Source organism: Danio aesculapii, chromosome 12 (genome assembly GCF_903798145.1).
Source record: "Danio aesculapii chromosome 12, fDanAes4.1, whole genome shotgun sequence".
NCBI lineage: Eukaryota > Metazoa > Chordata > Actinopteri > Cypriniformes > Danionidae > Danio > Danio aesculapii.
Genome location: NC_079446.1, coordinates 12,267,025 through 12,284,428, shown reverse-complemented (window position 1 = coordinate 12,284,428; position 17,404 = coordinate 12,267,025). Strand labels below are relative to the sequence as shown.

Below are 17,404 nucleotides of genomic sequence, written 5' to 3'. Positions count from 1 at the left end.
GTGCACCTATACCACATGTCTTGTGGGGGAAACCAGAGCACGCAGAGGAAACCCACGCATACACAGAGAGAATTTGTTATGCATTTGATTGGAAATGTTCAGCAAATATAATAATAATAATAATTAGTTGTAGGTATCTTTTTAAGAAAAAACTTGAAGTGTTTATATATATATATATATATATATATATATATATATATATATATATATATATATATATAATTATTATTATTATTATTAATTCAATCCCACAAGAGCAAGAGGTATTTTTATTAAAATAGTTTTCTGAAAGAGAAAATAAAAAATAGACATTTACATGAAATAAAATGTTTTCAGAGCATTATATCTTTTAAATTTTTTTTTGTTTTGTAATTGTTCTAAAAGATTTACATATAATTTGAAGTCATTTACAAAATGGGAAATGTTTGGTTTACATTGAGCCCACTTTTTGTTTTGTAAATGGTATTTTATGGAGGACAAAACCTGCAAATAAATAAATGCGCAAAAAAAAAAAAAAAAAAAAAAAAAAAAAATATATATATATATATATATATATATATATAGCGTAAATAAATCCACAAATTCCTGCATAATTGAAAAAAGAAATAATTAGTCAAAAAAAAAGTTAAATAAATTACACGAATGTTGGGGAAAAAAGAAAATGGTCTAATTAAACTAAAAGTTTATACCCCTCACCACCCCCCACCTTTAAAATATTGATTCATTTATTCTCATTAGCAGGTTGACCTAAGGAAAATTAAATACTGAACTACATTTAAGAAATGATTAAATGTTTGAAAGGAGGGAAAAATAAACTTTCAATTTAGCATTTTCTTATTTCCCCAACATTCGTGTAATTTATTAATTATTTACCTGAGTGCACTATTAGTTATTTAAATATTTATTTTTTAAGGAATTTGTGGATTTTTTTTATATACATGTATTTATTTATTCTTTTATTTTTGCATGAATTTATGGATTTACTTATTCATTTATTTATATATTTACATATTTATTTATGGGTGATGCATTGGCGTAGTAGGTAGTGCTGTCGCCTCACAGCAAGAAGGTAACTGGTTCGAGCCTCGGCTGGGTCAGTTGGCATTTCTGTTTAGAGTTTGCATGTTCTCCCTGCGTTCGCGTGGGTTTCCTCTGGGTGCTCCGGTTTCCCCCACAGTCCAAACACATGCGGTACAGGGGAATTGGGTAGGCTAAATTGTGAGTGAGTGTGTGTGGATGTTTCCCAGAGATGGGTTGCAGCTGGAAGGGCATCCGCTGCATAAAACGTGTGCTGGATAAGTTGGCAGTTCATTCCGCTGTGGCGACCTCGGATTAATAAAGGGACTAAGCCGAAAAGAAAATAAATGAATTAATTTTATTTATTTATTGTTTTTGCAGGTTTCATCCTCCATAGTATTTTCCTAATAACATAATTTCAAGTATGTTGTCCTTTACAACTCAAGTTGTCATTATACATCAAATAAACATGTTTCTATCTTATACTCCATTATTTGTTAATAAACAATTTCAAATCTTTTCAAAATATTCTTGAATAAATACGATGACAAAAATTGACCAAAAAAAAACACATATATGATCTATTAAACTTGAATCTTTCCAAAACATGTTTAGCAGGATAATTCTATGAAGTATTTTGTAAGACACTTCTTTATATTTGTCATTTAAGCAAAACTTTTTTTGTCAACTTCCAAGCTTTAACACAAGAAATAACCCTCTGTAATTGTGAGAATTTTTTACAATTAATTCCAAGAAACGGTATAATACCATAAAGAATACAGCAAAAGAGAGGAGTTTTTTAAATTAATTAATTAATTTTATTATTGCATAACAAGGTTAATAGCATACGAAAAATGAGGAATACAGTATTTACAATTTCACCTCACAGGAACAAATTGATAGAAAATAAAATGCAGAAAATAAGTTAAATTACAGGCGAATTACAAATAAAATTGACAAGAAATTTGCATAAGAAAAAGATTCCAAAATTGCATACATCCTTATAGCTTTTTGATTTTTTAAAATGTATTTTAGGGTTTCGATATAATGCTTTAGATCAATTTTAAACAAATAAATGTTAAGTTTATTATTGGACCATTTTTGTTTGTGTACATGGTATTTTCCATATTATTAAATTGATAAACAAATTTTGCTCCAAAGTTTTATTAACATTATTGAATGTCAAAAAATATCTTTACAAGAAAACCTCATTTGTAATTTTGTAAGTTTAAATATAAGATATTCCGCATCAAACCAAAAAAGCAGTGAGAAATTGAAAATAAAGCCAACCCACGTCATGACGTCACGTGACGCAAACAAAACGCGCTAAAATTTTGGCGCGCCCTGACAGCCAAAGGAAGCTAGTGCAGCTGTGTGTAGCAAGCAGCCGGTTGTTTTACTTTTATCTGGCACATTTTAACAAGTCTGTGACCCGAGTTACTTATCTACGGTTTTGTATCCTCTCCGGTAAGCTCTTAAATACACGATTGTGTTACGTTGAACTGTTTTGAGTTAACGTTGTGTAATGAAATGTGTACAGCTGTATTTATCTACAAAACATGTTGTAAATATTTAAGCATACTTATAAATGGACGTTATTAGTGTGTAAATGATATTAAAAAGACTTTCATGATAGGCATTTGTCCTAGTTAAAGTATCAGTGAAGGACTTGGATTTTATTTTCTCCACACAGTCATGGGTTTGCTGGATCAATGTGAGGAGCTTTTCAAGACCTCCAATCTGTATGAAGTCCTGGGCGTCTGTAAAGAAGCTCCAGACTCGGAGATCCGACGTGGATATTATAAAGTGTCTCTGCAGGTTCATCCAGACAGAGCTCCTGGTGACCAATCAGCCACCACAAAGTTCCAGGTAACTGTTGTGTATCTAATGCCAAGTAATCATACATATAGCTGAAGTCAAAATTATTAGCCCTCCTGTAAAAAAAAACCCAAATGATGTTTAACCGAGCAAGGAATTTTTCACAGTATTTCCGATAATATTTTTTTCCTCTGGAGAAAGTCTTATTTAGGCTGGAATAAAGTCTGGTTTTATTATTTATTTTAAGAGAGCCCCTATTATGCATTAAAAAAGGTCAATTTTTGGTTTTGGGGGTCTCCAACAACAGTCTGATATGCATGCAAGATCAAAAAACACTTTCATTGTCTTATAATAAGCATTTAATTTTTTACCTAATTATCCCAACGACTTCCATATGATTTGTTCAGCGATTCATTTGTTCCCAAAGCCCTCTTTGGCGCAATGCTATTCTGTTGAGATTGGTCAACTGTGTTCAGCATGAGGGAGAAATGCCCACCATGGCTTATCAACATTGTTGAAGTAGTCAGAGTGCAGAGTCTATGTGTGAGCCCAATGCAGTAGAGCATTAAAGCAATGCAGTTAATACACAGTATTAATACACACCAGGGGCCTCATGTATCAACGCTGCGTACGCACAAAAACTTTGCCTATGGCAGATTTCACGCTCGCGTTTGGATTTACTAACGATGAAATGAACGTGTGAGTGTGCGTTGGTCCGAGCCAACTTCATGTCTGCCGTACCTGCATTTCTTGTGTGTTTGTTTTCTTTCCATTGGCGACTTCTAGAGGCAATTATGTTAAATTGCACACTACAAAGTATCTTTGAGCCGTGCAATGGCAGCTGTATAGGACGGGATCATCCACATGTCTAGCAGATATATAAGGGTTCCATACCATGCAGTTGACCAGCCAAACATTATAGAAAAATTTGCAGCGAAAATTCTGCACGCACATTGCTATACAGGCGCCATCTGAAGACGAATTTGCATACGTGAATCGGAAACATTTCCATTTAATAAATGTGCAAATAATATGTGATGCTCAAATGCGCTTAACATAATACACACACTTATTAATCATTCCTACTTGTCTTCCTCGTTATGAAGAGTAGGCAATATCTGATATGTAATGGAGGAAAAAACAGAAGAATGAGTTCATCAGACGCTGGGTTCGAACAGAGTCCATCATCGATCGTGTCAAAACATGTTGCCATGCGCTTTACGAGCTACGCCACTCATGCTGCTGTTTGCCGCTCTCTTTACTGTTGTTGTCTCTCAATCAAACGATGATGGGTGGGAATCACTCAGCTAGCTTATTCCAACGAGGTGTGCTATTTGCACTTAGCCTAAATAGACATTACAAAATTTTACACCTTAACATCGGACCATTTCTTTTTTAATTTACTCACAGTGCGATGTTCAGACCCCACTGCGTTAACCACGTCAGTTAAACTCTCACACTGCATTTTTTTTCTTTTGTTATTAATTCTGGAGGACAAACTTGCAAATAACACTGTTTTTCTCCGGTCTACCTCCGAAAGGAGCACCTCCAATTCACATTCTGTTCAAAGTTTCTCTTTTTGCTTGCTTTTGCCATTGCTTTTTCAATTGGTTTTACCAAAGTCGAGTCATTACCATATTTATTAGGGGGAGGAGGCAGGGAGGGGCAAGAAAACATACAATCTGAGTGAAGTTATCTTTTGCCACCCTATTGTTTTTAAATAGAGAAAACATTTTACAAGTAACTTTTATTCTAAATCAAGGCTGTCAAATTCAATTCATGGAGGGCCTCAGCTCTGCAGAGTTTAGGTCCAGCCCTGCTTCAACACTCCTTTATGTACATATAAAAAACAAGCCTAAAGCACTCAATTTGATCAGGTGTGTCTAATTAGGGTTGGAACTAAACTGCGCAGAGCTTTGACACCTGTGATTTAAATCTTGGATCTTAATCAGGTGAACAAAAAAATGACCAAAAATAATTTGGCTGTTGAATTTTCAAATGTACTTTTTTACTTGAGAGGCTAGAAAAATCGCAAAGCTCTACATTGTTATTATGTTTTAATTGTTTTTTTTTAAATGGCCAAATTCTGACTGAGGAAAGTTAAATGTGCTGGCCAGTTTATGTTAATAAATGAAAATAGGCTATAGTTTTTGAGTTAACTTTTAACAGATTCCTGATTTTTTTATAATGATAAGTCTTTATTCATATTTCTTTCTTCTAAATCTTTAGGAAATATTTTTGGCACATCAAAAAGAGTGGTTATGATTACCATCTGACCAGTTAAAATACAGGGTATCTGCAGGGTCTTAAAATGTCTTAAATTAAAAAAATAAAATAAAATTTAGGCCTTAAAGTCTTAAATCCACTGAAATATTGTGTTGTAGGTCTTAAATCATTTTAAACAGGTCTTAATTTTCCTTCAGTTGAAGTCAGAATTATTAGCTCCTCTTTGAATTTTTTTTCTTTTTTTAATTATTTCCCAAATTATGTTTGACAGCAAAAAAATTTTCACAGTATGTCTGATAATATTTTTTCTTTCTTTTTCTTTCTTATTTGTTTTACTTATATGTTTTTAATAAAAAGAAAACATTTTAAGGTCAATATTATTTGCCCCTTTAAGCTATATTTTTGTTTTCGATAGTCTACAGAACAAACCATCGTTATACTTGCCTAATTACCCTGACCTGCCTAGTTAACATAATTAACCTAGTTAAGCCTTTAAATGTCAGATAGTGTCTTGAAAGATATCTAGTCAAATATCATTTACTGTCATCATAAAGATAAAAGAAATCAGTTATTAGAAATGAGTTATTTAAACTAGTATGTTTAAAAATCCTCTTTCCGTTAAACAGAAATTGAGGAAGAAAATAAACAAGCGGGCTAATAATTCAGGGGGTTTAGTAATTCTGACTTCAACTATGTCCATGTAAAGCTATACCTGATCGGGACAACACCCATCCAATCCCTAACAATTTATTTTAATAAAAGGTTTAAGATGTTTATTTATTAACACTATTTACTTGTTAATATGGTTTAATTATCTTCCTCACAATAACATTTGTTTTTAATATTTTAACTTGGCCAATATAAAATATTTTAGCGTTTAACCTTGTGCAAGTCTGAAATTTCCTTCATTATGGTCTTAAAATGGTCTTAAAAAGTCTTCAACTGACTTAATGGGGTTTAAAATGCAGCATTTAAATCTCATAATTAGATAGAAAATAAGGCGAATGACTGCAAAAAAGGTCTTTTGAGAAAAAAAGAACCAGCCCTTTCACCAGGCTGGCTCAGGCCTGACTCGCCTAATTACCTTAACTTTCCTAGTTAACCTAGTTAAGCCTTTAAGCTGAATACTGATATCTCAAAAACTATCTAGTCAAATATTATTTACTGTCATCAAGATAAAATAAATCAGTTATTAGAAATGAGTTATTAACTATTATGTTTAGAAATGTGCTGAAGAGATTCTTCTCTCCATTAAACAGAAATTTGGGGAAAAAATAAACACGGGGGTCTAATAATTCAGGGTGGCTAATACTTTGGACTTAAACTGTATGTATTTAATATAAGTTAATTGTGACGGTGAAAGGGTTAAATTCATGCTTAAATTATCATTTTTATCATTTGCACAGGTTCTAGGTAAGGTATATGCTGTGTTAGCAGACAAGGAACAAAGAGCGGTCTATGATGAACAAGGAATCGTGGATGAAGAGTCTGTCTCTCTTGATCAAGATCGCAACTGGGAGGAGCACTGGAGAAGATTGTTTCCCAAGGTATTTCTTGTGTCGTGCTTGTTCTAAGGCATTTGTTCACCTCAAAATTAAGTGTAACTCAACGGCGACACAGTGACTCTGTCGCCTCACAGCAAGAAGGTCGTTGGTTTGAGTCTCTGCTGGGTCAGTTGGCATTTCTGTGTGGAGTTTGCATGTTCTCCCCAAAGTTAGCCCATGGTAACCTTTAATTTGATTGATTTGGCCTGTCATCTCATCTGAAAAGAGAGGTGCTGAACTCATCTGTTTTATGCAGGCTATTTGTCATTAAACTCAGTCTCCTGTTCTCTCGCTCTGTTTAGGCATGCTGCATTTTGATTGGTTCAAACACCATACTGCGATTTTGATATGATCTTGATTAATCACACGGCCCTAGCTTGAGTAATTAATAAGTTAAATTTTTTGAGTGAACTAATCCCTTAAAGTCTTAAATTTTTGATTTGTATTGTGAGGCAGTTTTTAGAGAAACAGAATATTAAATGAGAAAGCAGTGGGTGTGGCTTGCTTTTCTTCTGTGAGCTGATTGGATGTAGTAGAATAGGAATTTCATTCAGAAATATCAGGAAAAGGGTTTAGTGAGTTATTTCAACCTAACAGACAAGGTTACAAGCACTCAGTCAAGTTTACCTTATTTTGTACGTTGGATTCCACTTTAATGAAAATATATTAAGCAAACTCAAATAACGTAACCATTTAGCAGAAAACTGCATGTTTTACTATAGCTTTTAGAGCTAGGGTGCTGTCATCTTAGAATATCGCTGTGTCTGACTCCACGGGGTTGGTTCTGTTCCCTCAGCTGAACAGATATAGTGGAAGTAAAGGACTGAATACGGAGACTGCAAATCCTAATTTAACCCAATGTGTGAAGTTGTGGACGTGGAGCTGCTGCAAATACAAGCAAATGAAAGCAAATGGAGCACTAATGTTTTTTAGTAAGCGGAAATTCAAACTGTTTCCCTGATGACGTTTGGCGGTTGCCAAATTAGCGGAATAAATAACCAAACTACCAAATAATACCTGCCATGTATAACTGCATTCACCATCGGGAGGCGCTATAATCTCTCTCGTAGGAGAATTTTGCTTTCACAATCTAAAATAAAGTAATCCAACATGTGCGCCCGATAGCTCCGTCCCTTTCGCTACGTGAGCAAAGCTGCGGTCGTTGAGTGTGTGATGTGTCCATCATTACACACTTAATTTTACCAGTTGAATAAGTGCATCATCCGAATAATTAAAGTGCACTTATTATTTTTAGAGTTTTCAGTGTGAATGCACTATTTAGGCCCAATCCCAATTCTATTTTTGTACCCCTACCCCTTCCCCTTGGCCTTTACAACCGAAGGTTAAGGGTAAGGGCTTCAAAATTTACCCCTAAGAATCGGGACAGCACTACAGCACCTGCACATGTCATCACGATCTCATGCTTCATATGAGATTATTCCAGTTGTGTTATTTTTTTGGTATTTATCTTTAAGAAATCACTGAAGGCATATATTATGTTATCATAACGATATAATGTGGCAGTAAGATCGTAACCATACTGTGCATTTACACATATACATCTATGTAAAAAGACAAAAAACAACATTAACATTATAGCAGACACTGTAAAAAGCTCATTCTCAGCCACTCGACATTACTGACAGGGTATTCCAGTGTCATCTAGTGTCAGTGAGTTGTGGGACAGCTGTACAGGAGTTATTATTAGGGATTATAGATTGCGAAATTTATCTTTTTTTTTTTTTATTAAAAAGCAAGACGGTAAAACATGAACGCGGTTATGAATATATTAAAACATGTTTGTCGTAAAAATTCTTAGTAATGACAAAAATACTAATGTGTGGATCTCCTTTCTTCCGGGTTAAGCAATACTGCCGCTGTGGCTGGTGTATTCTGGAAATTTTCTTACCCCTTGGTTTCGAGTGTGGTCCTGAAAAATCTTCGTTCGAAGAGGTATTCGCCCCTTCCCCTTAGCCCTACACCTTCAAGCTAAAGAGAATTGGGACACCCCTACCCCTTGGCGTGCATGCGCAAAACAAGGGTGAAGGGCTAAGGGGTAAAATTGGGATTGGGCCTTACACTATCCATACTACAAAATGGCGTAGAATAGTGCATAAGTATGCGATTTGGGACGCACCTATAATCTGAGAAGCTGAAAACAAACAGGAAGTGCATTTTCAGATTTTAATTTTAGATAACAAGGGAGCAATCCCATGCAAATGTCAACCTTGACATGAAAAAAAGTTTCACCAAAATATCGAAACCATTTTTTGTGTAAGCAAGTGTTTTACAGGGCTTTAAAATACTCAAAAATGTCTAGGTTAATGTTTTCAAACTATTATTTTTGATTAGCAAAATCATGAATAGAATTGCTCAAGGGCAAACTTTTTCATTTTTTTTAATGACATGCACTAGGCTTGGGCGGTAATATGGTATACCAGGGGATCTAAAAATAGCAACGGTGTCAGTTTCAATACCGTTATACCATCATAAAAATAATGCACTTAAATAGGAGACAAGTATTAAATATTAAATATTATTTATATAATGCCTAAAAATGCGTATGCGTGATTGTCATCACGGGACAGTGTGGAGGAGAGAGAGAGAGGTGAGGTAAGATGGCGAGTCGCTCACTACCTGGTCTCGAAAAAGAACGTGGATGCTGTTTGTGTGTGTGTGTGTGTGTGTGTGTGTGTGTGTGTGTGTGTGTGTATGCGTGTGTGTGTGTATGCGTGTGTGTGTGTATGCGTGTGTGTGTGTATGCATGTGTGTGAATGTGAGACAGCGTGATGCTGTGTCGCTTGGTTCTCCCAACAGTTTGGTGATGCTGTCTGAGCCTTACATCATATATTTTTTTTTTATGCACTGTAATACCGGTTACCAAGGTAAAATAGGTAGGAGGTTTGGCGGTATCAAAATTTGGATACCGCCCAAGCCTAACATGTACAGATGTTTTGTTCACCACAAAACTGGCAATGTGAGCAAACAAAAAAATCATATGGTTAGTTTACATTTCATTTTACTTGTAGTAATATGTTATTCATTTTTCGAAATCAGTTGCTAAAATGAACAGTATTGTGACACTTCTGTCGCAGATCACATTGCAAGACATCTTGGACTTTGAGAAGCAGTATAAAGGCTCCGACGAAGAAGTGGAAGACTTGAAAAGAGTGTACCTACAACACGAAGGTGACATGGATCTGATCATGGAGTCGGCCCTGTGCTGTTCTTATGAAGATGAGCCTCGCCTTAAAGACATCCTGCAGAAAGCCATTGATGCTGAAGAGGTGCCGGCCTACAAAGCCTTCACTCATGAGAGCGTCAAGAAAAAGAACATCCGTAAAAGAAAGGTTGATGACTCTCCTTTTTCTTTTTGATGTGCAGTTTGGTATAGGCTTTAAAGCAGTGGTCTCAAACTCAATTCCTGGAGCGCCACAGCTCTGCATAGTTTAGCTCCAACCACCTCCAGATCACACCTGCTTAAAGAGCCCCTATTTTGGGTTTTTGAGAATGACGTTCCATGTAGTGTGGAAGCTCTAAATGAAGTGAAATATTCAGCCAAGGCTTAAACCTGAAAGTGGACAGTGTTTAAAACTATTGATTCATCTATATAAGAGTCGACTCCTAGTACTTCAAATGAATTGTCTTGATAACAAGTGTTTAGCCGTTTCGGTAAGACGTGGATATGAAACTTAAGCCCCGCCCAGTTGTTGCATGCGCAAACCTGGGAAAATTTAAACCTGCAGCCTTGCCCACTAGCACAGTAGCGAAGAAAAAAAGGCTAGGCACACACTGTAGCAGACGCTACAATGAATCAGCGCTGTGCTCAGCTGGATATTATTGGAAGTGTAAGGGGAAAGTTAGTGTTATTTTTCTCTACCCAAAGATGAAGAGTCAGTGGTTGAGGTTTATTTTTGCAAAAATACCTCAGCATTATAGCCCAGCCTTGTGCAGTTCGAGTGCTTCTAGAATCTACATGCTTACAATGGGGCATTCGTTGGCGGTTTGTTAAAGGAAGAATCAGAAAAGACTATTGACGTAAGGGACTATGTCAGTACATTGATCAGTGGATCATGGATCAGTTTCTTCCTCCATTTCACAAGTGCGATTTAAAATGGCAGCCTCCTTATTTACTCTTGTTTGACGATTGACGATGCTTTCCATACAGTTTTATATTTTCTTCACAGCAGCAATTATTGTATTAAAATGTATAAATATATTTATATACTATTTGTAATACAGTCAGATATATAAACTGTACCTTTAAACAACACGAGCATTTATAGCAAATAAACAAATATAAATATCCCCCTCGCTTTCTGATCCTTGTCTACCAAGTTTTCTTACACCCCTTTGATTGGTCACACACTCAACAAAAAGGGCTGCGATTGGCGCTGGCGCTCTTCACAGATGAGGGACACTGATAAGCGGCAGCGGTCATCACAGCTGATCCATGATGGACACTGTGGAGAAAACTATGCAGGCACACGCTCGTGTCTGTATCCAGAAGTATTGCTGTAACAGCCGAGAGGAGAGGAAAAGTCATGCCAGCAGGTCAAATGGGCCACAGTGAGAGAGAGAGAGAAATGGAGTTTACTTTCATTCTCTCAATGGCATTGAAATAGGGTCTTCTGCTGTAAGTGTCAGTGAAAGACTGTCCAGCAAACACACACGCAGGGAAATTGTGCAGTTTCTGTGTTTAGGTAGTTGGAGCGTTGTAAATACTTGCGCTCCCCTCCCTTGCCATAGTAAGCTACAGCAACATAGCGCATATGAGATAAATGACGTCAGTACATAATAACCGGTTATGATTATTATTGAACCGATAATGAATTGTCTGCGTCTGCATCGCGGTGCACCGAAGAAACAATTAATTTTGACACCCCCTAATGCTGGTGTTAAACTGCACACACAAATCTGCCAACATCTGTCCCTGAAAATCCGGGAGACCGGAGGGGTTAGGTTCAGGGTGAGGTGTCTGAATAAAGGCAGTCACACACCGAATGCGTCGCTCAGCGCCACGACACATGACCGTTGAAAATATCGCACACCGGATGCGCACATTCGCATGCTGTTTTAAACAAAACTATTCAGATGGTGCTCTGTGGCGCAGCAGAAAAATGAACAGTGTCCTGAGTCGTGGCTGGGCGCTGCAGACAGCCACCGACTTGCGGCGCCGGTGTGTGTACCCTGATAGAAACCTATGTTTAGATTTCTGAAATGTATGGCGCCGCGTGGCACTGGTGTGTGATCCCCTTAACACTCGGAGCAAGCTGAACTGGCGCTCTAGGTAAACGGCGAACACACCGCTCTCAACCCAAAAGTGAAAAAGAAAGTGACTGGTTCGCAGATAAAAGGGCGGACCGGGAGGGAGGGGGTGGGTGTTGCGGATGAAAGTGAGGACCGGGAGGTTCGCGGACGCCACCCTCACTATTCTGCCACCACACCATCTCTATGGACTCGCCGGCCCTGATAACACTGGTGAGAACCAGGTACTGTGTGCTACGGTGTTAGTAACTAATATGAAGCGTGTATGCACTCTGACTACTTCTATATTGTTGATAAGCTTTGCTGGGCATTTCACTCTGTCTCGTGCTGAACGCTGTCAGTGTTGACCAATCGCAACAGGCTGTCATCGGTCCAATCAGCGCAGATTAGCTTCGTGCTAAGGAGGAGTTTGGGAACAAATGAATCGCAATTCATATGGGAGTCGCTGGGATAATTAGGTAAAAATAAATGCAGATTATAAGACCATGAAAGTGTTTTTTGACCTTGCATGCATATTAGACTGTTGTTGGAGACCCTTACAACCAAAATTTGACCCTTTTTAATGTATTATAGAGGGTCTTTAATCATCTTGAACACCTTGATTAGTTGGATCAGCTGTGTTTGATTAAGGTTGGAGCAAAACTGTGCAGAGTCGCGGCCCTCCAGGAATCCAGTTTGAGACCCATGCTTTAAACCTTTTCTGATGCATTATCTTGTCTTTTTAGGCGGAAAAAGAGCGCAAGGAGGCAGAGGAAATGCAGGAGGAGATGGGATTGAATAGTGAAGACAGCCTCATAGCTATGATAAAGGTATGAAAGAAATCTTGAGAACTACATTACCATATAAAGGCATGGTTCACTCTAAGGCCCTGTTTACACTAATACGTTTTCATTGTAAAACAGCGTTATAGAACGAAAATCGATCCACGTTCACACTGCCGTTTCATCTAGCATTTCTGTATAGCTCTTCGTCCACTCTATACCACTTAAAACGCACATCACATGACCATACACACACTGTGGCATGCGCTGAAAGCTGCTTCAGCGTATTCTCGTGTCTGAGGTCCAGGCAGTCAAGTGGATTAAATTATTGGTGGGGACATTTCTATGATCGGTGGACATTGGTGGGGACGTGTCACCTCCATCCACCCTAAATCTACGCCCCTGACCGGCGGGGGTTACATAAGGAATAATCACGGTTATCATGATTATTGATAGGGGGACCTAATGTATGTTGAGTGTCTAAAGAGTGATTTAAGTGTTTTGTGACCACCCTAAAATTACAGTGTGTGTGTTTCTTTTAGAGAGTAAAGCCTGGTTTATACTTCTGCGTCAAGTAATTGGCGTGACCCACGGCGCATGCAACGCGCGTAGCTGTGCATTTATACTTCTGCGCGCTGTTTCTGTTGCTCTGCAATAACACTTCCAAAACGCTAGTTGGCAGTGAGGTGTTTATGTTCCTCTGTGTCGAGTTTCTTCGCTGGCGTTTTTTGTCTGAATGCTTCCTTGATGTACAAGTGGTTCAAACTCGCTCATTTTGAGGCAGGAAACGGCGGACGTGCAACAACTTTAACCATAAGGTAAACGCTAAACAAAACTTTCCATCCGGGGCTCCTTCACGGGACTCCACACTTGTAAACACTCGCTTCATCGGGCTCGCGCTCAGTCCAGCCCACACTCGTCAGCGCTACCGACCAATCACAGAGCTTGCGCTACGCGTCGTTGCCACGTGTAGTTACATTCTTTTTTTATTTTTTTTAATATTATATTTTTATTTTCTTAAAGCAACACAGAGCGATACAGAAAGCAACAATATTATAAAGACAAAACAGAAGCAACGGGGAAAAAAAAGACATAAGACAGAAAAAAATAGATTTTAAAATCATTATTACATCAGTTCCTCCAATATTATACATGGGTCAACAATGTTACACATTTATATCTAGGCCAGTGGGCGCAGGCAATATGGTGATCTTGCAGATGATAACAGGGTTATACCTTTAAACTGTTATCCTGGGCATTTGAAAAATAATTAAAAAAGGGTTTCCAGGTGGCTTCGAAGCCGGCAATGTTATCAGAAAGATTGTGTCTTCGCCTCTCAAAATGTAAAGTGGAAGAGAATTCTAAAAGCCAGGATTTAAAAAGTGGTTTTGATGGCTTTTTCCATAAATAAAGAATAATTTTTTTTAGCTAACACCATTTCATATTGAACAGCTTTTTTAATTTGATGACTAAACCCACGAAGTGAGTCAGACCAACCAAAAACAGCGATTGCTGAATCAGGGGCAAGGTCACAAAATGTTTTGGGCATGACCAAAAAAGATGTCCTAAAGAGCCTTCCGCAGATTCACATGTTACATTTAGAGGAAATGGATGGGTAGAATTTAATAAGTTTAACCCTAGAATAATGAAGCCGATGTACTACTTTATATTGGATTAGTTGATGTCTGGAGTTAATAGAACATGTATTTATGACCTTGATAGACTTTTCCCAGTCCTCATTGGTCATTTGAATGCCTAAATCTTTCTCCCAGAAATCTTTCAAATACAAGGTCGATATGTCAAACTGATCATTAAAAACGTCTATAAAATGGGAAATCAAATTAGAGGCAGAAAGTAATTTATATACATCATGTTCATCTGCTAATAGTTCAAAGTGGGGGATAGATGTACGAACATAGTTTCTCAGCTGTAGATATTTAAAAAAAATGTGATGGTAAAAGATCAAATTTTTGTTTCAGCTGAGGGAATGTAGCAAATTTTCCATCCATGTACAAGTCTTTTACAGTGACCATTCCTTTACTGGACCAAATTGAAAATATGGAGTCATTGAGTGATGGCCTAAAGGCGTGGTTATGAGCAATAGGGGTGGACAATGTGGTAGATGGCAACTTAAATGCTTTCCAGGTCTGACACCATATTTTGAGAGAGCTGCTAAGTATAAAGTTTGTGTTGACTACTTTTATAGATGGTGAGGGTGCCGCAAAAAGTAGAGAAGAAAGAGAGTGGTTTGTAACACTCTGCTCGATGGTGAGCCAAGATGAAATGTCACCTGCAGGATGAGATTTTTTCCAGTAGGATAAGGCTCTGCAGTTCGCAGCCCAGTAATAATACTGAAAGTTTGGCAGGCCTAATCCGCCCTGCGATCTAGATTTACATACATGTAGTTTGGAGATGCGTTGCGCTCAAGCGGCAACCTCCCGCTCTCTCTCGGGAAGCCAATACGGAAGTAACTGAAACTGCAATTCATCAAAATTCCGCTAGTCCTGGCTCCATAATAGAGCAAGTTGCAATTGAGCCCACTGTTAGAATGGCCAACTTTACAACAGAAAAAAAGGTGTTTACAGCCTGGTACAAAGAACGGTTTTGGTTCATATAGCTATTATTACCCTTCATGACAACTGTGAGGGGGGTGAATTTTTTTATAACTCATCCATTTCCTTTATATTAGGTTATATTAAGTTTGCATAATTAAGGGCGTGGCCACTTGAGTGACACCTAGGTCTCGCTGGTCGCCGTCACTTCACCTCAGCTGAATCCGGCAGATTAGCCACTGATCTCGGCATATTCATCGTATTTTTGTGTTGTTTTATGTGGCTTTACACAGTCAGCTGCCTTTTGGACTTATTTCTTACAATTATCAGATGATATGGGATGCTGTGTGCACTTAATTGTGCTCAAAAACCATTCACATGGCCTCGTTTCCCATGTGAGTAAAGTTATATACTTGTATACCATCTCTATAAATGTATTTGTTTTATTTAAGATCATTTATCATTAATATTTTTCTTTAGACCCGTAAAGCACTCCAGAATGTGACAGATTGATTAGCTGTAGGCTCTAGAACAGTCATCTGAAGCGTTATCATACAGTGTTATGCCTGGAGTTCATCAATAGTCTTGCATTTACTAACACACACTATATCTGAAGTGTTTGGAAGTAATTTGCGTTTTCCTTCTGTAGAAAAACATCATAAGAACAATGCTTAGTGGCTCAGTGTATTACTACAGTGTTTTTAAAAGTCTAAACACTTTATTGATATAGTGAACAGCCAAGCACATGTGTCAGAACACAAACGAGTCGCAGTTAATAAAGTATCAAGCGTTTCTCCCAAAGTAAAGTCTGTCTGCCAGGTCTAAGCAAAGTGCCAGCAGGCGTCTGTAGCTCCGCCCACTCTCCGCCTCTTTGGCCTTGTTTGGTATCCCGCCGTGGGTGCGATGACGCGCGAACAAAATGGCGACGGTTGGCCGCGCCTACTTGTAGCTTCTTTTGCAGTGTTCAGAAACCTATGGGTGACGTCACGGATGCTCCGTCCATATATTTTACAGTCTATGGTTGCGCTTTAAAGCCCCACACAAATGGTAACACGATCAAATCGAGAGTTTTAAAGAACTTTTTGGGCAAAAGAATTGGAAGGTTTTGGAAAAGATATAGAAATCTTGGCAATGTTACCATTTTGATTGCATTGAAGGGTTCTCTAACTTTCTATATTAAGCTTTAAGCTCTCTAACATAGCTAAATAATTTTATTTGTAGATATCATTAGATTTTTTTTTTTTTTTGGTATGATGACCCCCAAGTATTTCAGTGTAGTTGCATTCTTTGAGGGATGCACGTCAGCCACGGTGAGGGCTATACGTCCACGCGTAGGCCGCGCCGTAGCATATGCGTGCGCTTGACACTGAAGTATAAATCAGCCTTAATACATCATCTCCCGTCTTTTTCTATTGTGCTGTTTGTCGTCTCCTTTCTTCATTTTGCAAATGTCAAATAAGACCCTCCCTCACGTCTCTTTTGCGCACTGTAATGCTTAAGGGGGACATAATATTGGATGCTCGATGCATTCTTTTGGGAAAGTTTGATATGCATGATATTTCAAAATTTTACATCGTCGACAAAATTATTCCGATATTATCGCTAATATTCAATGTATCCTAGATGCCCTACTGTTGGCACGTGGGCTTTTTCAAGGATGTATCTTTGTGGACCCCCTCTAAGCTAAGAATTCTCTGATTTTTGTTGGTTAAAAAGCCGAAAGACGACCTATAATGAATAGAAAAACAGGCTTTGTCTTGAGCACTCCCTCCAGATTTTTATTTTGGGGCAGCAGCCAGTGTGATGCAGGAGTATTTTTGCAATGAAATTGACTGTTGGCTTTTCTGTCTGATATTTAGCAAAGACAAAAGGCTAAAGAAAATGGATTCAACTCCCTCATCTCAGATCTGGAGGCAAAATATTGCAAGAAACCAGCAGCTGGAAAGAAGGGCAAGAAAAAGTGAAGGGGTTACGACGACCAAATGCAGTCAAATTCACCTTGTAAATAATAAGAGGAACCTTTAACAGATACCAGCCCTTTGTTAGCAATAGCAAACCTGTTCAATGCTCTTATGGATGTCCTACAGTGGATGTTCAGTGGAAATAAATAATGTAACATTTCAAGTGTTCCTGTAACTTTTTGTACGTGTATATATTATCCTGTTTCAGTGTTGATCATTTGAATTGAATAAAGTTTTGATTAATATTAGCATCTACA

The 17,404-nt window shown here is 37.8% G+C and overlaps 1 protein-coding gene across 2 annotated transcripts in view; it reads left to right on the top strand.

Moving 5' to 3' along the window:
* dnajc9 (DnaJ (Hsp40) homolog, subfamily C, member 9) overlaps positions 1–17,404 on the top strand; it is an 18,282-nt gene extending 878 nt beyond the window's left edge. Inside the window, exons 1-6 of one of the 2 annotated variants that reach the window (XM_056469266.1) lie at positions 2,355–2,484; positions 2,711–2,886; positions 6,468–6,608; positions 9,701–9,955; positions 12,599–12,682; positions 17,046–17,404. In XM_056469266.1, the coding sequence (XP_056325241.1) occupies positions 2,713–2,886; positions 6,468–6,608; positions 9,701–9,955; positions 12,599–12,682; positions 17,046–17,150 (759 nt within the window). In that variant the 5' untranslated portion in view covers positions 2,355–2,484; positions 2,711–2,712 and the 3' untranslated portion in view covers positions 17,151–17,404. Of the gene's footprint in view, positions 1–2,354; positions 2,485–2,710; positions 2,887–6,467; positions 6,609–9,700; positions 9,956–12,598; positions 12,683–17,045 lie in introns of those variants that run through there. The other variant, XM_056469267.1, reaches the window with a different exon arrangement.